A 26,613-nucleotide genomic window follows, 5' to 3' on the forward strand; every position below is an offset into this window, starting at 1 on the left:
GCGTAGACAACCGTAGGCCTCTGTTTCTGCTACAAAAATTGACTTTAAGGCTGTGTAAACCTCGTAAAGTCGTTACATTAGGTAATGGTAAGATTGTCGTCTTTGACAACCTTCCTAGGGAACCATCCACTACTGGTGGAGTCTCCCACTTATCCATTACACCCGTAGGTAGGGGGTAAGTTACTTGAAACCCTGTTCAAAAAGTTAAAACGTTTGTCAGGCTGTTTCCTAGCGTCCACCATTTGAGATTGGAGGGATTTAGGAATGGGAAACGCTGCTGAACGCGGCTTTTGGGATTCGAACAATTCGAATTCTTTTGGCTCCTTTACTTCTGCTACCTTAAAGTTTAGGATCTCCTTCACCGCTTCGCTTAAAGAATCCAGACCCGAGATTGCCGTGTCCTCTTCTGGGAAATCGGCGTCTAGGTTAGATTCAATGATGTATCAAAATGAGAAGACCTCTTTCCTCCTCTGCTTCCGGTACAAGAGAACGAGGCCTTTTAACTGCCTTGCACACAGTCGTTACTGCTTGTGTGGGCGGCGTTAACCTGATGAGAACGTCTTCCATCGTCTCTGAGAATCCCGCAGCCCTGATTGTTGCGTGCGGGATTCCGCCATCACATTGGAGATTCTATCTAATTCTTCCATGACCTAAACGGAGCACTGCTCCCAGGTGGAATGTCATTGTCTAAGCAGGAATCGCACACCTCGGAGCTGCCATCCGCGTGCTCCTCCCGTTACATGCAACATAATAGGTCTTGGAGGTCTTGGTTGGTGTTTTAGACATGTTGACTAAACCCCTTACCAGACTGTCGCAGCGCTTTCACCCTTTAAACTAGGAGGAGAAAGACTGCGATAGATGATGGAAGCAAAAGGTATTTTGATTTGCCGGGCTGGAAATATCTCTATATTGTACAGAAGAAAAAAAATAAAACAAAATAAAATAATTTCTTTTGTCTTTACAGCCAGCCGACTTGCAAACGTCTCTCACCCAACTGTTAGTCAGCTATGGTGTTAGAGTCAGCTTTACTTGCTTCCTCGTATTTTCTGTAGGCTCTTTGTAATAGAGTTCCTTTGAAAATAAATCATAATCAAATTATATTCTTCAGGCATTATAACATTTCACCAGCAGAGGGTGCTGTCTCACTACTAATCTATAATAGTGCACTCCATGCTTCTCATTTTTTTGGCGCCTGCATGAATTTTAAGATGGTTGCCAATTAAAATTTTTGGCTGTATGGCTGTTCTGCTGAAGGGAGCCTAACTTGCTGTTACTGGCCGCCCTGTATATTTGTAGAACTTTCCTGCGGCTGAGGAATTATTCTCAGCCGTGTGCTCACTGCAGCGTCTCTCCTCCCGCTCCCCGCCTCCGGCGGCTGAGGGTATCTGCTCAGCCGCGCGGTAATACTATCTGCCGCTGGCTGGTGCGCGCCGGGACCGCTCTCACAGGTCCCGTAGCGGCGCCTCTCTGCTGACAGGGAAAACACAGCGCGCTCTGTACTGTGTGCTTCTGATCCCCGCTGGCCGCACCCACATGCGGCTGAAGGATCACCTCAGCCGCGCGGCACTATCTCACTGCTCTGCCTCCGTGCGCCGGGACCTCTGGCGCGCTGCTGTGGGGATCTGATTACTGATCACATATAGCGGCCTCTATGCTTAGCATAGCTTTCTGCGGGAAGGGAACAGCGGGACTCCTTACATGGACTGCATACAGCTTACACGCTGCGGACAGTAGCAAGGTCTGCACTCGCTAAGCCCCATAGGAAAATAATAAAAACCTAATGCTGCTTCTAAAAACAACCAGTACTCACAGTTGTGCCTTGAGAGATGCAGACCCCTTTAGTAGGAATCCTTGTCTCTCAATCTTGAACCTTGTCCTCCTTTTATTAGGGGGACGCAGCTTTTTCTTCGGGTAAAGCCTGCACCCCCTTTCCTTTAGGTGGGATTGGGCATTTACCGTTTTGTATTTTAAAACCTGCACCCTCCTTTTAGTTAGGAGGGATTGGGCCAGTCATGAATGACTAAAAAAAAAATAAGAATTTACTCACCGGTAATTCTATTTCTCGTAGTCCGTAGTGGATGCTGGGACTCCGTAAGGACCATGGGGAATAGCGGCTCCGCAGGAGACTGGGCACAACTATAAAAAAAAGCTTTAGGACTACCTGGTGTGCACTGGCTCCTCCCACTATGACCCTCCTCCAGACCTCAGTTAGGATACTGTGCCCGGAAGAGCTGACACAATAAGGAAGGATTTTGAATCCCGGGTAAGACTCATACCAGCCACACCAATCACACCGTATAACTCGTGATACTATACCCAGTTAACAGTATGATAACAACTGAGCCTCTCAACAGATGGCTCAACAATAACCCTTTAGTTAAGCAATAACTATATACAAGTATTGCAGACAATCCGCACTTGGGATGGGCGCCCAGCATCCACTACGGACTACGAGAAATAGAATTACCGGTGAGTAAATTCTTATTTTCTCTGACGTCCTAAGTGGATGCTGGGACTCCGTAAGGACCATGGGGATTATAACAAAGCTCCCAAACGGGCGGGAGAGTGCGGATGACTCTGCAGCACCGAATGGGCAAACTCTAGGTCCTCCTCAGCCAGGGTGTCAAACTTGTAGAATTTAGCAAACGTGCTTGACCCCGACCAAGTAGCTGCTCGGCAAAGTTGAAGAGCCGAGACCCCTCGGGCAGCCGCCCAAGAAGAGCCCACCTTCCTTGTGGAATGGGCTTTCACTGATTTAGGATGCGGCAGTCCAGCCGCAGAATGTGCAAGCTGAATCGTACTACAGATCCAGCGAGCAATAGTCTGCTTTGAAGCAGGTGCACCCAACTTGTTGGGCGCATACAGGATAAATAGCGAGTCAGTCTTTCTGACTCCAGCTGTCCTGGAAACATAGATTTTCAGGGCCCTGACTACGTCCAACAACTTGGAAGCCTCCAAGTCTTTTGTAGCCGCAGGCACCACGATAGGTTGGTTCAGATGAAACGCTGATACCACTTTAGGGAGAAACTGGGGACGAGTCCTCAATTCTGCCCTATCCATATGGAAAATCAGATAAGGGCTTTTACATGACAAAGCCGCCAATTCTGATACACGCCTGGCCGAAGCCAAGGCCAACAACATGACCACTTTCCACGTGAGATATTTCAAATCCACGGTTTTAAGTGGCTCAAACCAATGTGACTTTAGGAAATCCAACACCACGTTGAGATCCCAAGGTGCCACTGGAGGCACAAAAGGGGGCTGAATATGCAGCACTCCCTTAACAAAAGTTTGAACTTCAGGTAGTGAAGCCAGTTCTCTCTGGAAGAAAATCGATAGAGCCGAAATCTGGACCTTAATGGAACCCAATTTTAGGCCCATAGTCACCCCTGACTGTAGAAAGTGCAGGAAACGGCCCAGCTGAAATTCTTCCGTTGGGGCCTTCCTGGCCTCACACCACGCAACATATTTTCGCCATATGCGGTGATAATGGTTTGCGGTTACTTCTTACCTAGCTTTAATCAGCGTAGGAATGACTTCCTCCGGAATGCCCTTTTCCTTCAGGATCCGGTGTTCAACCGCCATGCCGTCAAACGCAGCCGCGGTAAGTCTTGGAACAGACAGGGCCCCTGCTGCAGCAGGTCCTGTCTGAGCGGCAGAGGCCATTGGTCCTCTGAGATCATTTCTTGAAGTTCCGGGTACCAAGCTCTTCTTGGCCAATCCGGAACAATGAGTATAGTTCTTACTCCTCTTCTCCTTATTATCCTCAGTACCTTTGGTATGAGAGGAAGAGGAGGGAACACATAAACCGACCGGTACACCCACGGTGTCACTAGAGCGTCCACAGCTATCGCCTGCGGGTCTCTTGACCTGGCGCAATACTTTTCTAGCTTTTTGTTTAGGCGGGACGCCATCATGTCCACCTGTGGCCTTTCCCAACGGTTTACAATCAGTTGGAAGACTTCTGGATGAAGTCCCCACTCTCCCGGGTGGAGGTCGTGCCTGCTGAGGAAGTCTGCTTCCCAGTTGTCCACTCCCGGAATGAACACTGCTGACAGTGCTAACACGTGATTTTCCGCCCATCTGAGAATCCTTGTGGCTTCTGCCATCGCCGTCCTGCTTCTCGTGCCGCCCTGTCGGTTTACATGGGCGACCGCCGTGATGTTGTCTGACTGGATCAGTACCGGCTGGTTTTGAAGCAGGGGTTTTGCCTGACTTAGGGCATTGTAAATGGCCCTTAGTTCCAGAATATTTATGTGCAGGGAAGTCTCCTTACTTGACCATAGTCCTTGGAAGTTTCTTCCCTGTGTGACTGCCCCCCAGCCTCGAAGGCTGGCATCCGTGGTCACCAGGACCCAGTCCTGTATGCCGAATCTGCGGCCCTCTTGAAGATGAGCACTCTGCAGCCACCACAGCAGAGACACCAGTGTCCTGGGAGACAGGGTTATCAGACGATGCATCTGAAGATGCGATCCGGACCACTTGTCCAACAGGTCCCACTGAAAGGTTCTTGCATGAAACCTGCCGAATGGAATCGCTTCGTAAGAAGCTACCATTTTTCCCAGGATCCGCGTGCAGTGATGCACCGACACCTGTTTTGGTTTTAGGAGGCCTCTGACTAGAGATGACAGCTCCTTGGCCTTCTCCTCCGGGAGAAACACTTTTCTCTGTTCTGTGTCCAGAACCATCCCCAGGAACAGTAGACGTGTCGTAGGGTACAGCTGTGACTTTGGAATGTTTAGAATCCAGCCGTGCTGTTGTAGCACTTCCCGAGATAGTGCTACCCCGACCAACAACTGCTCTCTGGACCTCGCCTTTATCAGGAGATCGTCCAAGTACCGGATAATTAAAACTCCCTTCTTTCGAAGGAGTATCATCATTTCGGCCATTACCTTGGTAAAGACCCTCGGAGCCGTGGATAGACCGAACTGCAACGTCTGGAATTGGTAATGACAATCCTGTACCACAAATCTGAGGTACTCCTGGTGAGGATGGTAAATGGGGACATGCAGGTAAGCATCCTTGATGTCCAGTGATACCATGTAATCCCCCTCGTCCAGGCTTGCAATAACCGCCCTGAGCGATTCCATCTTGAACTTGAATTTTTTTATATATGTGTTCAAGGATTTCAAATTTAAAATGGGTCTCACCGAACCGTCCGGTTTCGGTACCACAAACATTGTGGAATAGTAACCCCTTCCTTGTTGAAGTAGGGGCACCTTTACTATCACTTGTTGTGAATACAGCTTGTGAATTGCCTGTAACACTGCCTCCCTGCCTGAGGGAGTGGTTGGCAAGGCAGATTTGAGGAAACGGCGGGGGGGAGACGTCTCGAATTCCAGCTTGTACCCCTGAGATACTACTTGAAGGATCCAGGGATCCACCCGTGAGCGAGCCCACTGATTGCTGAAATATTTGAGACGGGCCCCCACCGTACCTGGCTCCGCCTGTGAAGCCCCAGCGTCATGCTGTGGACTTAGAGGAAGCGGGGGAGGACTTTTGCTCCTGGGAACTGGCTGTATGCTGCAGCTTCTTTCCCCTACCTCTGCCTCTGGGCAGAAAGGACGCGCCTTTAACCCGCTTGCCCCTATTGGGCCGAAAGGACTGTACCTGATAATACGGTGCTTTCTTTGGTTGTGAGGGAACATGGGGTAAAAATGTAGACTTCCCAGCTGTTGCTGTGGAAACGAGGTCCGAGAGACCATCCCCGAACAACTCCTCACCCTTATAAGGTAGAACTTCCATGTGTCGTTTGGAATCTGCATCTCCTGTCCACTGCCGAGTCCATAACCCTCTCCTGGCAGAAATGGACATTGCACTAATTTTGGATGCCAGCCGGCAAATATCCCTCTGTGCATCCCTCATGTATAAAAGTGCATCTTTTATATGCTCTACGTTTAGCAATATAGTGTCCCTGTCTAGGGTATCTATATTTTCTGACAGGGAATCTGACCACGCAGCAGCAGCACTGCACATCCAGGCTGAAGCAATAGCCGGTCTCAGTATAACACCTGTGTGTGTATATATAGATTTCAGGATAGCCTCCTGCTTTCTATCAGCAGATTCCTTCAGGGCGGCCGTATCCGGAGACGGTAGTGCCACCTTCTTTGACAAGCGTGTGAGCGCTTTATCCACCCTAGGGGATGTTTCCCAGCGTGACCTATCCTCTGGCGGGAAAGGGTACGCCATTAGTAACCTCTTAGAAATTACCAGCTTTTTATCAGGGGAAGCCCACGCTTCTTCACACACTTCAGATGGAGGAAAAGCTACTGGTAGTTTTTTCTCTCCAAACATAATACCCTTTTTTGTGGTACCTGGGGTAACATCAGAAATGTGCAACACATTTTTCATTGCCTCAATCCTGTAACGTGTGGCCTTACTGGAATTTACATTAGTCTCATCGTCGTCGACACTGGAGTCAGTATCCGTGTCGACATCTGTGTCTGTCATCTGAGGTAGCAGGCGTTTTAGAGCCCCTGATGACTTTTGAGACGCCTGGGCAGGCACAGGCTGAGAAGCCGGCTGTCCCACATTAGGTATGTCGTCAAACCTTTTATGCAAGGAGTCGACACTGTCGCGTAATTCCTTCCACAGCACCATCCACTCAGGTGTCGACCCGGCAGGGGGTGACATCACGTTTACAGGCATTTGCTCCGCCTCCACATAAGCCTCCTCATCAAACATGTCGACACAGCCGTACCGACACACCACAAACACACAGGGAATGCTCTGACAGAGGACAGGACCCCACAAAGCCCTTTGGGGAGACAGAGAGAGAGTATGCCAGCACACACCAGAGCGCTATATAACACAGGGATCCCACTATAAATGAGTGTTTTCCCTTATAGCTGCTTTTTTATATATCTTATATATATATATATATATATATCTATACTGCGCCTAAATTTAGTACCCCCCCTCTCTTTTTTACCCTTCTGTAGTGTTCAGACTGCAGGGGAGAGCCCGGGAGCTTCCTTCCAGCGGAGCTGTGAGGGAAAAATGGCGCCAGTGTGCTGAGGGAGATGGCCCCGCCCCTTTTTTGGCAGACTTTCTCCCGCTTTTTCTGGAATACTGGCAGGGGTAATTTTACATCTATATAGCCTCTAGGACTATATATGATGTAGATTTGCCAGCCAAGGTGTCATATATTGCCCTCAGGGCGTTCCCCCCCAGCGCCCTGCACCCATCAGTGACCGGAGTGTGAGGTGTACATGAGGAGCAATGGCGCACAGCTGCAGTGCTCTGCGCTACCTTGGTGAAGACCGAAGTCTTCTGCCGCCGATTTTCCGGACCTCTTTGTTGCTTCTGGCTCTGTAAGGGGGACGGCGGCGCGGCTCCGGGAACGAACACCAAGGTCGGGTCCTGCGGTCGATCCCTCTGGAGCTAATGGTGTCCAGTAGCCTAAGAATCCCAAACTACCACCAGTTAGGTAGGTTCGCTTCTTCTCCCCTTAGTCCCTCGCTGTAGTGAGTCTGTTGCCAGCAGATCTCACTGTAAAATAAAAAACCTAAATATACTTTCTTTCTAGGAGCTCAGGAGAGCCCCTAGTGTGCATCCAGCTCAGCCGGGCACAAGATTCTAACTGAAGTCTGGAGGAGGGTCATAGTGGGAGGAGCCAGTGCACACCAGTTAGACCTAAAGCTTTCTTTATAGTTGTGCCCAGTCTCCTGCGGAGCCGCTATTCCCCATGGTCCTTACGGAGTCCCAGCATCCACTTAGGACGTCAGAGAAATAATAATTAAATAAATAAATAAATAAAACTTCAAGGAGCAGGAGCTCCCTTCAGTGCCTGTTACCTCCTAGGCACAATTTTCTAAACTGAGGGAGGAGGGATGTGAAGGGGGAGGAACCGGCTGTGCAGACAATTCTAATTTTAGATTGTGCCACACCTCCGGTTGCAAGCTTCACACCCCTACTGTATAGGACTCCAGTGTCCCCTAGTGGATGAAAGAGAAAGTATATTTATGTTACAAACATTCTCAACACAACAAAAATGTAGCGTATCTATCTAATCAGATCACATAATGGATAGGTAGCATCTAGTTACCCTTCGTGGAGAGGACCTTTCCCACAATATCCTGGGTCCATGTCACCAACTATTTGGAATTGTAACCTGTGACGATCGAAGCAAGACACTGAGCCCGCGAGGGTACAATGGTGCATAGATAAAAACAAAATAACCTCAAACAAACGGAAATTCGATAAAAGATTAAGGTTCTGTAAGGGCGGAAATTCTCTTCTGCCCTGCTCTGTACTGCCATTTTACCCAGGGTTCCACAGTTATCCTCATAGCCCCAGCAGAAATCCGGGGCTGTGTGATGTTTGCAATGTGGGTGTGAGGGAGAGGACCAATCCAAAGCCATAATAATGGATATTAAAGCTTCTCATTGGCCGTCTTGCTCACACCCCTCTCCTGCAGCCAAAAATGTTCTCCATCCCTATAGGCAGTAGAGCAGCTTTAAAACTAAGGTCCCAATGATACACTCCACGTTAGTTACTAAGTATTCCTATTGCATCTTGCATTCACCTTGATATCTCGGATGAGTTGCTGAGTGGGCGTCTCTATGGGCGCTTTGCTGTCAATCACCCCCTGGATGGCGTTTGCCCACCTCATGGCCTCATTGAGCAGCTTGGTGTAGAGTCTGTAGGAATGTTTCCTGCCATATACTATAATGTTCCAGTACCCTACAGTATGAGCAGAATGAAGTTACAAGCTAGATACAGAAAGGGAAGCAACCCAAGCCCACCACACTTCGTCCTGCCTCACTGTACCAGTTTCCGCATGACTCTTCTCATCTGGCTGCACCACAGAACACAGGCTGTTCAGAACCAGTGTGCCAAGCTTTGATGCCATTCGCTCAGAGGACTTGTAATAATCCAGAGCATTCCGGGTCAGTACAAACCAGCGGCGCTTTAGTTTCAGTGACACCATCTTGCTGCTGTTCTGGACTTCTTTATGTAGCCAGCCTGTGGGCAGGAGAAATACATGAATATGAGGAATAAGGGTAGCGAGAATGCTCCCTTTCTGCAGTTTTAAATAGCGGCTGAAGTAATGCCAGGGGAACATAAAAATTATATATATTGTTATTGCACGAAAACCCTGCACTGGCGTACTGTTTGCTGACTGCTGTATGTTTGGAAGTACTCATCTACCTCAGGAGAGGGCACCCCTGCCTTGATCTCCATATATAGTTTAACCTGGAAATAGTACAAATGGGATGTGAAGAGAGAACTCTCTCTGGATCTTATTAAAGGTTCGGTGATCAGATTAATCATAGACTGTACTGAAACAGCGCCCCCTGTGGACAGAATACCTCGTCAGGGCTAAATATAATGTTTCCAAATATCGGGCCGTACAGCGAGTGGTAAAATGATTGTTTATCTTTTTAAAATGTTTTTAACAGTTTATAAATGACTGATCATTGAAAGGCACAGTGGGGTGAATACATGGCTCACACTTAAGAAGCGTATGGGGGTTGGAACAATTCTAAATACTACTCTGGACAAACAATTTATAATTGATGTCATGTGAATGCAGTACTGTTGACATTTCCTGCGTTTACACCAAGTTTAAACATTAGAATGATGCTAGCAGGAACTGGTTTGCAGACCAAGCTATGAGCAAATCATGAGTGCACATGCAGTCACAAACAGAGGCGTAACCATAAAATAAACTAGAGATGAGCGGGTTCGGTTTCTTTGAATCCGAACCCGCACGAACTTCACTTTTTTTTTCACGGGTCCGAGCGACTCGGATCTTCCCGCCTTGCTCGGTTAACCCGAGCGCGCCCGAACGTCATCATGACGCTGTCGGATTCTCGCGAGGCTCGGATTCTATCGCGAGACTCGGATTCTATATAAGGAGCCGCGCGTCGCCGCCATTTTCACACGTGCATTGAGATTGATAGGGAGAGGACGTGGCTGGCGTCCTCTCCATTTAGATTAGATTTAGAAGAGAGAGAGAGAGAGAGATTGCTGTGATACTGTAGATTAGAAGAGAGTGCAGAGTGCAGACAGAGTTTAGTGACTGACGACCACAGTGACCAGTGACCACCAGAGACAGTGCAGTTGTTTGTTTTATTTAATATATCCGTTCTCTGCCTGAAAAAAACGATACACAGTCACACAGTGACTCAGTCTGTGTGCACTGCTCAGCCCAGTGTGCTGCACATCAATGTATTGTATATAAAGCTTATAATTGTGGGGGAGACTGGGGAGCACTGCAGGTTGTTATAGCAGGAGCCAGGAGTACATGATAAATAATATTATATTAAAATTAAACAGTGCACACTTTTGCTGCAGGAGTGCCACTGCCAGTGTGACTAGTGGTGACCAGTGCCTGACCACCAGTATATTAGTAGTATTGTATACTATCTCTTTATCAACCAGTCTATATTAGCAGCAGACACAGTACAGTGCGGTAGTTCACGGCTGTGGCTACCTCTGTGTCGGCACTCGGCAGGCAGTCCGTCCATAATTGTATTATATACCACCTAACCGTGGTTTTTTTTTTCTTTCTTTATACCGTCGTCATAGTCATACTAGTTGTTACGAGTATACTACTATCTCTTTATCAACCAGTGTACAGTGCGGTAGTTCACGGCTGTGGCTACCTCTGTGTCGGAACTCGGCAGGCAGTCCGTCCATCCATAATTGTATTATAATATATACCACCTAACCGTGGTTTTTTTTTCGTTCTTTATACCGTCGTCATACTAGTTGTTACGAGTATACTACTATCTCTTTATCAACCAGTGTACAGTGCGGTAGTTCACGGCTGTGGCTACCTCTGTGTCGGCACTCGGCAGGCAGTCCGTCCAACCATAATTGTATTATATACCACCTAACCGTGGTTTTTTTTTCATTCTTTATACCGTCGTCATACTAGTTGTTACGAGTATACTACTATCTCTTTATCAACCAGTGTACAGTGCGGTAGTTCACGGCTGTGGCTACCTCTGTGTCGGCACTCGGCAGGCAGTCCGTCCAACCATAATTGTATTATATACCACCTAACCGTGGGTTTTTTTTCATTCTTTATACCGTCGTCATACTAGTTGTTACGAGTATACTACTATCTCTTTATCAACCAGTGTACAGTGCGGTAGTTCACGGCTGTGGCTACCTCTGTGTCGGCACTCGGCAGCCCGTCCATAATTGTATATACCAGTGACCTAACCGTGGTTTTTTTTTCTTTCTTTATACATACATACTAGTTACGAGTATACTATCTCTTTATCAACCAGTCTATATATTAGCAGCAGACACAGTACAGTGCGGTAGTTCACGGCTGTGGCTACCTCTGTGTCGGCACTCGGCAGCCCGTCCATAATTGTATATACCACCTAACCGTGGTTTTTTTTTCTTTCTTTATACATACATACTAGTTACGAGTATACTATCTCTTTATCAACCAGTCTATATATTAGCAGCAGACACAGTACAGTGCGGTAGTTCACGGCTGTGGCTACCTCTGTGTCGGCACTCCGCAGCCCGTCCATAATTGTATATACCAGTGACCTAACCGTGGTTTTTTTTTCTTTCTTTATACATACATACTAGTTACGAGTATACTATCTCTTTATCAACCAGTCTATATATTAGCAGCAGACACAGTACAGTGCGGTAGTTCACGGCTGTGGCTACCTCTGTGTCGGCACTCGGCAGCCCGTCCATAATTGTATATACCAGTGACCTAACCGTGGTTTTTTTTTCTTTCTTTATACATACATACTAGTTACGAGTATACTATCTCTTTATCAACCAGTCTATATATTAGCAGCAGACACAGTACAGTGCGGTAGTTCACGGCTGTGGCTACCTCTGTGTCGGCACTCGGCAGCCCGTCCATAATTGTATATACCAGTGACCTAACCGTGGTTTTTTTTTCTTTCTTTATACATACATACTAGTTACGAGTATACTATCTCTTTATCAACCAGTCTATATATTAGCAGCAGACACAGTACAGTGCGGTAGTTCACGGCTGTGGCTACCTCTGTGTCGGCACTCGGCAGCCCGTCCATAATTGTATACTAGTATCCAATCCATCCATCTGCATTGTTTACCTGAGGTGCCTTTTAGTTGTGCCTATTAAAATATGGAGAACAAAAATGTTGAGGTTCCAAAATTAGGGAAAGATCAAGATCCACTCCCACCTCGTGCTGAAGCTGCTGCCACTAGTCATGGCCGAGACGATGAAATGCCAGCAACGTCGTCTGCCAAGGCCGATGCCCAATGGCATAGTACAGAGCATGTCAAAACCAAAACACCAAATATCAGTAAAAAAAGGACTCCAAAACCTAAAATAAAATTGTCGGAGGAGAAGCGTAAACTTGCCAATATGCCATTTACCACACGGAGTGGCAAGGAACGGCTGAGGCCCTGGCCTATGTTCATGGCTAGTGGTTCAGCTTCACATGAGGATGGAAGCACTCAGCCTCTCGCTAGAAAACTGAAGAGACTCAAGCTGGCAAAAGCACCGCAAAGAACTGTGCGTTCTTTGAAATCCCAAATCCACAAGGAGAGTCCAATTGTGTCGGTTGCGATGCCTGACCTTCCCAACACTGGACGTGAAGAGCATGCGCCTTCCACCATTTGCACGCCCCCTGCAAGTGCTGGAAGGAGCACCCGCAGTCCAGTTCCTGATAGTCAGATTGAAGATGTCAGTGTTGAAGTACACCAGGATGAGGAGGATATGGGTGTTGCTGGCGCTGGGGAGGAAATTGACCAGGAGGATTCTGATGGTGAGGTGGTTTGTTTAAGTCAGGCACCCGGGGAGACACCTGTTGTCCGTGGGAGGAATATGGCCGTTGACATGCCAGGTGAAAATACCAAAAAAATCAGCTCTTCGGTGTGGAGGTATTTCACCAGAAATGCGGACAACAGGTGTCAAGCCGTGTGTTCCCTTTGTCAAGCTGTAATAAGTAGGGGTAAGGACGTTAACCACCTCGGAACATCCTCCCTTATACGTCACCTGCAGCGCATTCATAATAAGTCAGTGACAAGTTCAAAAACTTTGGGTGACAGCGGAAGCAGTCCACTGACCAGTAAATCCCTTCCTCTTGTAACCAAGCTCACGCAAACCACCCCACCAACTCCCTCAGTGTCAATTTCCTCCTTCCCCAGGAATGCCAATAGTCCTGCAGGCCATGTCACTGGCAAGTCTGACGAGTCCTCTCCTGCCTGGGATTCCTCCGATGCATCCTTGCGTGTAACGCCTACTGCTGCTGGCGCTGCTGTTGTTGCCGCTGGGAGTCGATGGTCATCCCAGAGGGGAAGTCGTAAGCCCACTTGTACTACTTCCAGTAAGCAATTGACTGTTCAACAGTCCTTTGCGAGGAAGATGAAATATCACAGCAGTCATCCTACTGCAAAGCGGATAACTGAGTCCTTGACAACTATGTTGGTGTTAGACGTGCGTCCGGTATCCGCCGTTAGTTCACAGGGAACTAGACAATTTATTGAGGCAGTGTGCCCCCGTTACCAAATACCATCTAGGTTCCACTTCTCTAGGCAGGCGATACCGAGAATGTACACGGACGTCAGAAAAAGACTCACCAGTGTCCTAAAAAATGCAGTTGTACCCAATGTCCACTTAACCACGGACATGTGGACAAGTGGAGCAGGGCAGGGTCAGGACTATATGACTGTGACAGCCCACTGGGTAGATGTATGGACTCCCGCCGCAAGAACAGCAGCGGCGGCACCAGTAGCAGCATCTCGCAAACGCCAACTCTTTCCTAGGCAGGCTACGCTTTGTATCACCGCTTTCCAGAATACGCACACAGCTGAAAACCTCTTACGGCAACTGAGGAAGATCATCGCGGAATGGCTTACCCCAATTGGACTCTCCTGTGGATTTGTGGCATCGGACAACGCCAGCAATATTGTGTGTGCATTAAATATGGGCAAATTCCAGCACGTCCCATGTTTTGCACATACCTTGAATTTGGTGGTGCAGAATTTTTTAAAAAACGACAGGGGCGTGCAAGAGATGCTGTCGGTGGCCAGAAAAATTGCGGGACACTTTCGGCGTACAGGCACCACGTACAGAAGACTGGAGCACCACCAAAAACTACTGAACCTGCCCTGCCATCATCTGAAGCAAGAAGTGGTAACGAGGTGGAATTCAACCCTCTATATGCTTCAGAGGTTGGAGGAGCAGCAAAAGGCCATTCAAGCCTATACAATTGAGCACGATATAGGAGATGGAATGCACCTGTCTCAAGTGCAGTGGAGAATGATTTCAACGTTGTGCAAGGTTCTGATGCCCTTTGAACTTGCCACACGTGAAGTCAGTTCAGACACTGCCAGCCTGAGTCAGGTCATTCCCCTCATCAGGCTTTTGCAGAAGAAGCTGGAGGCATTGAAGAAGGAGCTAAAAGGGAGCGATTCCGCTAGGCATGTGGGACTTGTGGATGCAGCCCTTAATTCGCTTAACAAGGATTCACGGGTGGTCAATCTGTTGAAATCAGAGCACTACATTTTGGCCACCGTGCTCGATCCTAGATTTAAAGCCTACCTTGGATCTCTCTTTCCGGCAGACACAGGTCTGCTGGGGTTGAAAGACCTGCTGGTGACAAAATTGTCAAGTCAAGCGGAACGCGACCTGTCAACATCTCCTCCTTCACATTCTCCCGCAACTGGGGGTGCGAGGAAAAGGCTCAGAATTCCGAGCCCACCCGCTGGCGGTGATGCAGGGCAGTCTGGAGCGACTGCTGATGCTGACATCTGGTCCGGACTGAAGGACCTGACAACGATTACGGACATGTCGTCTACTGTCACTGCATATGATTCTCTCAACATTGATAGAATGGTGGAGGATTATATGAGTGACCGCATCCAAGTAGGCACGTCACACAGTCCGTACTTATACTGGCAGGAAAAAGAGGCAATTTGGAGGCCCTTGCACAAACTGGCTTTATTCTACCTAAGTTGCCCTCCCACAAGTGTGTACTCCGAAAGAGTGTTTAGTGCCGCCGCTCACCTTGTCAGCAATCGGCGTACGAGGTTACATCCAGAAAATGTGGAGAAGATGATGTTCATTAAAATGAATTATAATCAATTCCTCCGCGGAGACATTGACCAGCAGCAATTGCCTCCACAAAGTACACAGGGAGCTGAGATGGTGGATTCCAGTGGGGACGAATTGATAATCTGTGAGGAGGGGGATGTACACGGTGATATATCGGAGGGTGAAGATGAGGTGGACATCTTGCTTCTGTAGAGCCAGTTTGTGCAAGGAGAGATTAATTGCTTCTTTTTTGGGGGGGGTCCAAACCAACCCGTCATATCAGTCACAGTCGTGTGGCAGACCCTGTCACTGAAATGATGGGTTGGTTAAAGTGTGCATGTCCTGTTTTGTTTATACAACATAAGGGTGGGTGGGAGGGCCCAAGGATAATTCCATCTTGCACCTCTTTTTTCTTTTCTTTTTCTTTGCATCATGTGCTGATTGGGGAGGGTTTTTTGGAAGGGACATCCTGCGTGACACTGCAGTGCCACTCCTAAATGGGCCCGGTGTTTGTGTCGGCCACTAGGGTCGCTAATCTTACTCACACAGCTACCTCATTGCGCCTCTTTTTTTCTTTGCGTCATGTGCTGTTTGGGGAGGGTTTTTTGGAAGGGACATCCTGCGTGACACTGCAGTGCCACTCCTAGATGGGCCCGGTGTTTGTGTCGGCCACTAGGGTCGCTAATCTTACTCACACAGTCAGCTACCTCATTGCGCCTCTTTTTTTCTTTGCGTCATGTGCTGTTTGGGGAGGGTTTTTTGGAAGGGCCATCCTGCGTGACACTGCAGTGCCACTCCTAGATGGGCCCGGTGTTTGTGTCGGCCACTAGGGTCGCTAATCTTACTCACACAGTCAGCTACCTCATTGCGCCTCTTTTTTTCTTTGCGTCATGTGCTGTTTGGGGAGGGTTTTTTGGAAGGGCCATCCTGCGTGACACTGCAGTGCCACTCCTAGATGGGCCCGGTGTTTGTGTCGGCCACTAGGGTCGCTAATCTTACTCACACAGCTACCTCATTGCGCCTCTTTTTTTCTTTGCGTCATGTGCTGTTTGGGGAGGGTTTTTTGGAAGGGACATCCTGCGTGACACTGCAGTGCCACTCCTAGATGGGCCCGGTGTTTGTGTCGGCCACTAGGGTCGCTTATCTTACTCACACAGCGACCTCGGTGCAAATTTTAGGACTAAAAATATTGTGAGGTGTGAGGTATTCAGAATAGACTGAAAATGAGTGTAAATTATGGTTTTTGAGGTTAATAATACTTTGGGATCAAAATGACCCCCAAATTCTATGATTTAAGCTGTTTTTTAGTGTTTTTGGAAAAAAACACCCGAATCCAAAACACACCCGAATCCGACAAAAAAAATTCGGTGAGGTTTTGCCAAAACGCGTTCGAACCCAAAACACGGCCGCGGAACCGAACCCAAAACCAAAACACAAAACCCGAAAAATGTCAGGCGCTCATCTCTAAAATAAACTGTGTGTGTGTGCTCGGCTTCGACGTGCGCCGTAAAATGGGCGTGGTCGTGCACCAGAAGGGGCGTGGCCACATACCAGAAGGGGCATGGCCACTGAAAATGGGGCGTGCCAACATGAGTATCACCTACCCCGTGTCGCCTCTCAGCACACCTTCATTCAATTTTTGCACAGTACGCACGCAGAGTCCCCTTTTTACACAGTGCGCACGCAGAGTCCCCTTTTTACAGAGTACACACAGTGCCAGATACACAATTGCCCCACAGTGCCAGATACACATTGCCCCACAGGGCCAGATACACAATTACCCCACAGTGCAAGATACATATTGCCCCACCACAGTGCCAGATACATAATGCCCCACAGTGGCAGATACACATTGCTCCAAGATACACATTTCAACCCCCCCCCTCCCCCCCCGCTCACCCGCTGGCTGCTCACCAAGTCACCGCTGCCTCTCTAATGTGAGGGGAGGAAAGCGTAGTGCAGCGCCTCTCCATGATGAAGGTAGTCCGGTCTCCGGCGATGGGAAAGTTGGCGCCGGTTCATTAGCCAACCAGAGTTCGCAGACCGGCAGCCAATCTAGAGCCAGTCCACGAGCTCTGATTGGCTAACAAACGGACACCGGGTCGCAGCACATTGAGGGGCAGGAGAGGCTCTGCGCTCTCCTCCCCTCACATTCACATAGCAGTGCTAGCAGCGGGATTGGGGACGGTCCAGGCTCGGGGCAGGCAGAGGCAGAGACAGAGCAATAGGAGGCGAGTGGGCATGATGAACTGGCCGAAGGTGGCGCACCCCTCTGCTGGGCCTGCCAAGGCGCCCAGGGCACATGCCCTGCTTGACCCCCCTTAGTTACGCTTCTGGTCACAAAATACATGATCCTGGGAGAGCGTGGTTGGTTTACCTCTCACGAGAAACTCCTGTCCATCCACCTTGGCTTCCCCTCGTGGTTTCTGCAGAAGAGAGATCCAGTGGTGCATTTCCTCAGCAATGTCCGTATTGCAGTGAATGACGCGGTTTGCAGTGATTATCACAAAAGAGTTTGGTCTAGAAGACATAGAAGCATGAACAACAAGTGTGGATAGTCCAAATACTCAGCACTGACACAAAATAAAGGCACAAAGATACAAAAGATACAGTAAGGAAAAGAGAGCGAGAGGGGAGACAAATACATTACAAAAGAGACACACAATGAGAGGAGAGAAAGAGGAAAGAAAGATCGAGAAAGACAGAGGAAGGAGAGACAGAAGAACGAGACACAGAGGAGCATATGTATTAAAAATTGTGGAAGTGCTGAATTTTTTCCCCGTGTACATCACAGCGGGATTTTTTTTTAAATACATGTATACAGATGGAGCCACACTCATTGAGCGTGGCTACATTGCAGGCGGGAGCACCTGGCATGCCTGGGCGCATAGAGACGCTCCCATTCACTTTGAATGGGGTGCGTGTGCATCTACGATGCACGCGCGCCCCATTCATGCACGGGAGTCCGCCTAGCCGGGCGCACTCAGTCGCAGATGGAGCTACGATTAGCGCGGCTCCATCTCTATCTACACTAAGTAATAACAAGAGCTACATAGACAGTGCAGTTTGTAAAAGTGATGTACTAGTAAAATTCTTCCCGACAGTTTGAAGGAGCCTCTCGTGTTTTCGAAAGACTCCTCCACAGTCACTGTACAAGTACCCAGGGTCAGTTTGTGAAACTCCTCCAGGTAGGACAAGGCTGTGGGAGAGGACACAGAAGATCCCTCTCCTCCAAAAATGCCTCTATAGGAATAAAGCAGCTACCGCCATCCTCAGATGGGACACACAAAAAAGCTACACTTTTGGAGTTTGGTGCTTAGGGGTCAGACTGCAGTCCCCATTGATTTATAATGGGAACTGGGATCTGCAGCAGTAGTTGGCCTTTTGCAGGATATTTCTGTGAAATCTGCTGCATTAGGCTGTTTTGTAGCAGTAATACATCGTTTGTTTTTATATAATTTTATGAAAAATCTGCTTCATAAATAAGCCTGAGTGAGAGAGACAGACAAGCAAAGACAGTAAGACAGAAAGAATATGGAAGAGCAATAAAAATGGACCATATGGCTTTTTAAGAAAGAGAGATCTAAGATTATTATAAATGCAATTTCTATATGGATGTAGTAACTTCATGCAACCTGTAGAGGGTGCAATGATCTTTATCAACTACTAGACTGCTGTTGTCATATAGAACAGGGATATTCAACATGCAGTCCTTTAGTTGTTGTGGAACTACACATCCCAGCATGTTCTGCCAAAGTTTTACTATTAGGACATCCTAAAACTATGGCAGAACTACCCCTGATATAGCACCTACAGTAACCCACACCAGGTACAAATACAAATTTTCTGACAAAAATGGATTGTATTTGTCAAGCAATCATGGACCATTCACAATCTTATAAAGTGCACTATATTTATCCTCTTTCAGGGCAGTGCCTTCTATTCGTACTAATAATTTGCCTGTTATTAGATATCTGTAGAAATGTGACCAATTCTACACACAGAATAAAAAGACAAATCTATGAATTTTGAAATCTAAATAAACTTGTAAACTAGGGATAGCCCTGTTCCTGCAGAACAGGACGCTGCTCCTACATCACACCTTCATTCATCCCTGCATGCTGACAAAACCCAATTAAAATGTATTTAATTTTGCACAATCCATAAATTAAATAGCAAATGACACAATACCAATACGTTTTATCAAGGTATGGAAATAACTAATCATATTTGCAAGAGTTATGTGTTTTTATATTTGCAGTATCCATAATACTACAGAAGAGTTAAACAAATCGCAATCATTACCTGTCTGGACAGTCTGACGCACAGACAGAATCAATAAGGCCTACATCTAGCGTTCCCTATAAAAGAGAGAAATAAGAACATGGAACATAGTTCAGTGATGCAGAATAGATTTCCTGGGAACATTACACAATTTGGGCAGATACGTGAGAAAGAGTCGTCCTGTCTCTGACAATCTATGAATCTGTTCTGAAGGAACTGAAACCTCTGAGAACGGCGTGTGACTCACGCTAAGTCACTTACCACAGCATTCTTGGGGTTGGCCTGTTCATCCCTCATATCGCGCAGTTGTTGGGATGTTGCAGTGTGAACTCTGCTCAGAACATTAAACCAGCCACTAAAATGGGCACAGTAATAACGGATATTAGTTGAAGAGACAATGGATTAAAAAGAAATAAATCTGACAAACTGAGAACAACAGACACAGGGTGAGCTTAGATATGGAGCAAGAATATCAGAGATTTATATGCATAACTGCTCACGATACTGTGTTTATATTGAACTAATTCAGCAATAATGTGTGGGGATCAAGAAGACACAAGTGATATCAGATATATCCGTGCTAAAAGAATATTATACATTTTCAAACCTTCCTCCCTGTCAGAATGAATATGTTTCTCTCATCCCTCCATTGTACAGGGCTTCAATAAGAACCCCTGCTAGGACACATGGTTTGCCTGCAGCAACAAGAGGCCCATCTTTGACTGCACAGAGAGAGGAGAAATAGTGACTGCTACTGCTAAAGTACAGGACTCTTTGGATGGAGACTATGGGGGTCATTCCGACCCGTTCACACACTGCGGTTTGTCGCAGCAGTGTGAATGGGTCGGTTCTGCGCATGCGCGGCGGCCGCATTGTGCAGGCGCGTCTTGCCTGGCAACAGTAGTCGCCGGGCAGCGACGCCGCTAACGACAAAAGCGGTCGCAAGAAGACTGACAGGGGGAAGGTGTTCCGGGGCGTCAACTGACCGTTTTCCGGAAGTGGTACAGCGAAGGCAGGCATGTCCAGGCGTTTGGAGGGCGGATGTCGGACGTCAAATCTGGGACCTGCATCGCTAGAATGATCGCACAGGGTAAGTAGCTCTTACCCTGGTCTTCTTTCACAGGAAACTTTTTTTGCACAGCAGGGCTGCACAAGCGTTCGTAGCCCTGCTATGCAGATATACACTCCCCCATAGGTGCCGTCTAGTTGATCGCACGGGCAGCAAAAAGTTGCTACGTGCGATCAACTCGGAATGACCCCCTATAAACAAAGTGGTTGTGATTCAAACAGTCTGATCTAAAGAATTCCAACATGGTGGACTTAAACTGGATACACATTAAGATTATCTGTCCAATCTTTCTGGTTGGAATGAAAATCTGGTAATGAAAAATTGACATTCAGACAAATTGGTAAAACCCATTTGATTTAACCAATTTATCCAATTCCCCATTTTGACCATTTTCCACCATTTTGGAGCAAATGGTTGATTTGCTCCCATACATTACCAGATTTCCGCTCCATCCTGAAAGATTGGAGAGATAATCTTACACACTGTAGTGTGTATCCAGCCATAGTGTACACTCTGACCTCTATGTGTGGCCGATATTTAACACTACAGGACTACGTCAAATGAGTTCTGCAAAGTACAGCAGCTACAGCAATCTGCAAAATCACCCTTTCTGTCCAGTCACAGATGGACCCCATGATGCAGTGAGGTAACAATATTATCCTAGCAGGGAATCTCACAGAAACTATGCACAACCAGGGGAGAATGGGAAGAAGTATATTTACTTTAGCTGGGGAAAGTTCCTTAAAATAAAAATAAAATTTTCCCAGAATTCAGACACTGTGGATCTAACATACTTTGGGCATATGGCTAAAGCAAACTATGTATGGGAGAATCTGTTAAGTAGTTCAATTCACTGGTTGCGGAAATACTGTTCATAAATACTGAATCTGCTCACAAAATGGCCGCATACACAGATGCTAATGCAGAGACGAAGGGACACTTGTCTGTGGAGTCTCTCTGGTGTGAATATTCACAATGTGCATGCTCTGAAAGTGGGTGGTGCAAAGTTTATTCATTTCAATCACAGTTACACAATCACAGAATGAACTGGGTTCAGTGAGGGCGTTTTTATACAGATGCAGGCTATGCAGAGCTGAACATTACCAGATATACGTCTGTTTGTATAGAGTGAGTGCAAGTATTCCCTGATGACAATGGCATTTTGAGAAACGCACAATTCTGTATATGGGCATATAAACACATTTTATTGTGCACGTTTGTTTTAAGAAATGTATGTCCAATTTGCGATTTACTCAGACCCTCAGTTTGTAAGTAGCAGATGCACTTTAAAGCAGAACTACTTCATACTATAGGTAAAATGGTTTCTTAATGTTGCCTCTCCCCCTATTCAAAGCCCAGGAAAGAGTGGGATTATTTTCTATAAAACTGACAAATCAATTAAGCTAACCAAAATGTTTCTCAGCCAGGGTTGCAAGAGGAAGAGAGAAGGACCAGGAAAACCTGCTGCATCGGGGCTTCAGCTAGGAGAAGAGCACATTGGTTAAATCCTTAATTAGTTGGCAATGAAGCCTAGTAGTTGTATAGTGTGTGCTTCCTGAATGGCATTTATGGGATGCTAAAGCAAGGTAAGGCAGTAGACCAGTGCGCCATACACGTGTACAGGCTTTCTATGTGGAATAAATGCACATTATTGTGTATCATCTGTGCTGGTAGACTGTAAGACTGTCTTCACCTGGCATCTTCCGGGGTTTCTGCCACTATGTGGTAAGTTCTTTCCTCTGTAACAACGTCCAGGGCATTTTCTTTCTCATGTATATCAATGATAGCTCTAAAAGACAACACACAATCACACTAATACAACCAGTGTGTAAAAAACCACTTGGACCCAAACCCCGACACAACAAATCCCACAATGGCATCCTGTCAAAAACACACAACCAAGGCCAAGGTCTTTAAAATCCATGGGAGTCATGTATGGCAGAGGATATACAGAACTGTGGACAGAATAAAAATTGCCCAATCAGTTGGATCTAAGCGCTATATAAAAGCTCTTTTTATTTACAAAACTCTCCTAGCCCAGTTGTCTGGAGAATACATAACTAATGTAAAAATCATGTGGGTGTCAAGGTAGCCCCCTGCACTTTTATTAGTTAGGAGGAAGGGAAAGAACTTTGGAAATATTTTAGGTGAGTTGTCTGCCTGAAAATATTAGGTCATTTTATTAAAAACTACGGGATCCATAAAAAAGCAGATCACTTATCGTAGAAAGTGTTGCACCAATAACAGGCAAAACAGGGGGCAGCTAACGCAATTTCTCCTAAAACTATCCCTTCTTAAGAGAGTGAATGTCAAGTCACCCGCTGGGTGGGGATAGCAGAGATGCATTGCACATCCCAATTAACTTCTGCCCATGCGTGAAACCAATCCTCCAATGAAGGTCTTCTTTTTTTTTTTTTTAAATAGAAACTTTATTGATAAATCAACAAAAGTACAAAGATGTCCAGAAGTACCTTCAAGTGATGATATTAGTGCTGGAGAAGACAACAAATGTAGGCGTCTTCTCCCTTAAGTAACACCTAAGTCACGTATCCTTCCATAGAGCCTATGGCAGTGCCAATATTCTAGCCTACTAGTAATGTTAGCAGGCAGAAGACAAATAAATCCCTTTAGTATATATGTTATGTACAGGGATTTTCTCTTGTTTTTAATTTTTTTCCCTTATCTCCCCTTCATACATTGACCCCTAAATTATGAAGTACCCAAATAAATCCCAATGTTTTTAAACAGGATGGAGTACTTAGTTGAAGGAATATTCAGCATACCTCCCAACTTCTTAGTCCCTTGAAGATAGTAGGGGACGTGGTCTCTGACCAGGGTGTGTCGCCTCACGGTTAGGGGGCGTGGGCCTCGCGGCAGGCCCCACAATCGCTAACCACGACCCCATTTTCATCACTATGCTCAGTGAGCTGCTGGCCATGCCCCTTCTCCTTATCTGCTGGGGAGACGCAGAGCAGCGAGTGACAGGTGGGGAGGGAAATCTCCCAACTGCCCCCCCACCCCAGGACACAACGACCCACGGGTGGGACAGACCGCCAAAATGGGGACAGTTGGGAGGTATGTTTTGTTTAAAAATAGAGCTTTAAACTTATTTTTCAGTATATTTTCAGCAGCCATAAATTTTAGAGCACCTCCACCAACAATCATCTCCCAGGGCTGGGAGTACCTTACACAATTAAGCGAGAAGAGATTTACTAAATAATACATTTTTATTTATAATGTATTTCAGACTTATAGTAAATTCAACACCAAACACAGGTGTGATCCTGCAAAGGTATCTTTAAAACCAAGCTTGTATCTATCCACAGTATGGAGACTGTAGTAGGCACTAACTGATCACGCACACTGAGTATTACTTACTTGGCAGCGCGGATATCGATGGTCCCTCTCAGCCTCTCCTCACTGTCATTCTCAAAGTACATCAGTTTTGACTCCCGCAGCACAAACCAGCGCCGTTTCCAGTTGCGTCTAGAGAGTGTGGACATCCCACCCCCCTTTTTATAGAGCCATCCACATTTTAGAGCTTCCTGTTTTGTGCGGAACCACATGAAGGTTTCGTCTTTCAGCACACACCATCGTCGTCTCCATAAATTCATCAGGCCTCCAGCTAGAAGGACATATTCATATTCAACAGTTAATACATAAAATGGAGTTTTGGACTGGTTCAAAGTTGCACGGATCTCTGTTCACCAACGATGACCGTCCTATTCAAAGTCGGATGGAACTTAGCTGGATCTGTCTTTCCGAGGTGGCATCACATCGGGCAGAGTAAAATCATTGGGCAGCACGGGTTTCCGTTTGCACATGCACATGTCTCACATTATCTAAATGGATACTTGGATAAGCATAACTAAGTAGGATCTGGCAAATACAGCCAGTGTTAGACCGGGGCATGAAGGGCCCACCAGGGGATGTATTGCTTGGATCCCGAGCTTAAGGGGTGTGACTAGTTACCAAAGGGGATGTGGCCACTCACCACAAATGGACTTGGCCAACCATTACAGAGGACATGCAAAGAACAGGCCCCTGTATAAAGGAGGGGATAGCAAACCAGAACCACCCACTTTGATTGGCAGGAGGGCTAATCTTGGTGTTCTTTCTATAGAAATAAACCAAGCACACAGGTTCACCCATGATCCTGCTCCACCACATTATTGTCCTTTAGAGGAGGTTGCAACCATCAGACAATGGGGACTGCTGGGGATTTCCCCAGTGTACCTATGGGCCAGTCTGTCCCAATTACATCCAAGTAGCGTGCAACTCAGAGTCAGTCCCTTTGTTTCATTTAAATAACATCTTAAAATACAGTTTCTTTATGGTACTGTGAATATACAGTCAGGTCCATAAATATTGAGACATCGACACAATTCTCATATTTTGGGCTCTATACACCACCACAATGGATTTGAAATGAAACAAGCAAGATGTGCTTTAACTTACATCCAAATCAGGTGAACGGTGTAGGAATTACAACGGTTTCTATATGTGCCTCCCACTTTCTAAGGGAACAAAAGTAATGGGACAAACTAAACAATCCTAAATCAAACTTTCACTTTTTAATACTTTGTTGCAAATCCTTTGCCGTCAATTACAGCCTGAAGCCTGGAATGCATAGACATCACCAGACACTGGGTTTCATCCCTGGTGATGCTCTGCCAGGCCTCTACTGCAAATGTCTTCAGTTCCTGCTTGTTCTTGGGGCATTTTCCCTTCAGTTTTGTCTTCATCAAGTGAAATGCATGCTCAATCGGATACTGGCCAGGTGATTGACTTGGCCATTGCATAACATTCCACTTATTTGCTTTAAAAAACTCTTTGGTTGCTTTCGCAGTATGCTTCGTGTCATAATCCATCTGCACTGTGAAGCACCGTCCAATGAGTTCTGAAGCATTTTACTGAATATGAGCAGACAATATTGCCCAAAACACTTCAGAATTCATCCTGCTGCTTTTGTCAGCAGTCACATTATCAATAAATACAAGGGAACCAGTTCCATTGGCAGCCATACATGCCCACGCCATGACACTACCACCACCATGATTCACTGATGAGGTGGTATGTTTTGGATCATGAGCAGTTCCTTTCCTTCTCCATACTCTTCTCTTCCCATCACTCTGGTACAAGTTGATCTTTGTCTCATCTGTCCATAGGATGTTCCAGAACTGTAAAGGCTTTTTTAGATGTTGTTTGGCACACTCTAATCTGGACTTCCTGTTTTTGTGGCTCACCAATGGTTTACATCTTGTGGTGAACCCTCTATATTCACTCTTGTGAAGTCTTCTCTTGATTGTTGACTTTGACACATATACACCTACCTCCTGGAGAATGTTCTTGATCTGGGCAACTGTTGTGAAGGGGTTTTTCTTCACCAGGAATACAATTCTTCTGTCATCCACCACAGTTGTTTTCCGTGGTCTTCCGGGTCTTTTGGTGTTGCTGAGCTCTCCGGTGCGTTCTTTCTTTTTAAGAGTGTTCCAAACAGTTGATTTGGCCACACCTAACGTTTTTGCTATCTCTCTGATGATTTTTCAGTCTAATGATGGTTTGCTTCACTGATAGTGGCAGCTCTTTGGATCCCATATTGAGAGTCGACAGCAACAGATTCCAAATGCAAATGTCACACCTAGAATCTACTCCAGACCTTTTACCTACTTAATTGATGATGAAATAATGGGGGAATAGCCCACTCCTGTCCATGAAATAGCTTTTGAGTCGATTGTCCCATTACTTTTGGTCCCTTAAAAAGTGCGAGGCACATCTAGAAACCATTGTAATTCCTACACTGTTCACCTGATGTGGATGTAAATACCCTCAAATTAAAGCAGAAAGTCTGCAGTTAAAGCACATCTTGTTTGTTTCATTTCAAATACATTGTGGTGGTGTATAGAGCCCAAACAATGATAATTGTGTCGATGTCCCAATATTTATGGACCCGACTGTACATTTCTATATAAAAAAAATAATATGGTTTCCCTTAAGCAGGGCAGGCAGGTGGTGGGGGTATTCATGTTTGGAATATTGATTTATTTATTTTTACACCACCTACAACAGTAGCATTTTTACCTCTGCTACTTAGTCATTTGGCTTATTTTAGTCATTCAAACATGGCCAACGCAGGGCTGAAAGGGACAAGGTTACCCTATGATTCACTATGTGCTGCTCCACTCCCTCCAAAATACTTCATATACTGTAAAAGAAGATCCAGCACAATGACAGAGTACTACTG

At 46.4% G+C, this 26,613-nt stretch overlaps 1 protein-coding gene across 1 annotated transcript in view; it reads right to left on the reverse strand.

Moving 5' to 3' along the window:
- The window catches only part of LOC134944878 (unconventional myosin-X-like), a 271,284-nt gene that overhangs the window by 49,108 nt on the left and 195,563 nt on the right, over positions 1-26,613 (reverse strand). Inside the window, exons 27-33 of the mRNA XM_063933792.1 lie at positions 23,748-23,994; positions 22,063-22,158; positions 19,562-19,655; positions 19,322-19,377; positions 17,394-17,536; positions 8,773-8,967; positions 8,528-8,685 (exon numbers count right to left, since the gene is read on the reverse strand). Of these exons, the coding sequence (XP_063789862.1) occupies positions 8,528-8,685; positions 8,773-8,967; positions 17,394-17,536; positions 19,322-19,377; positions 19,562-19,655; positions 22,063-22,158; positions 23,748-23,994 (989 nt within the window). The remainder of the gene's footprint in view (positions 1-8,527; positions 8,686-8,772; positions 8,968-17,393; positions 17,537-19,321; positions 19,378-19,561; positions 19,656-22,062; positions 22,159-23,747; positions 23,995-26,613) is intronic.

The sequence above is a fragment of the Pseudophryne corroboree genome, chromosome 7, assembly GCF_028390025.1.
Source record: "Pseudophryne corroboree isolate aPseCor3 chromosome 7, aPseCor3.hap2, whole genome shotgun sequence".
NCBI lineage: Eukaryota > Metazoa > Chordata > Amphibia > Anura > Myobatrachidae > Pseudophryne > Pseudophryne corroboree.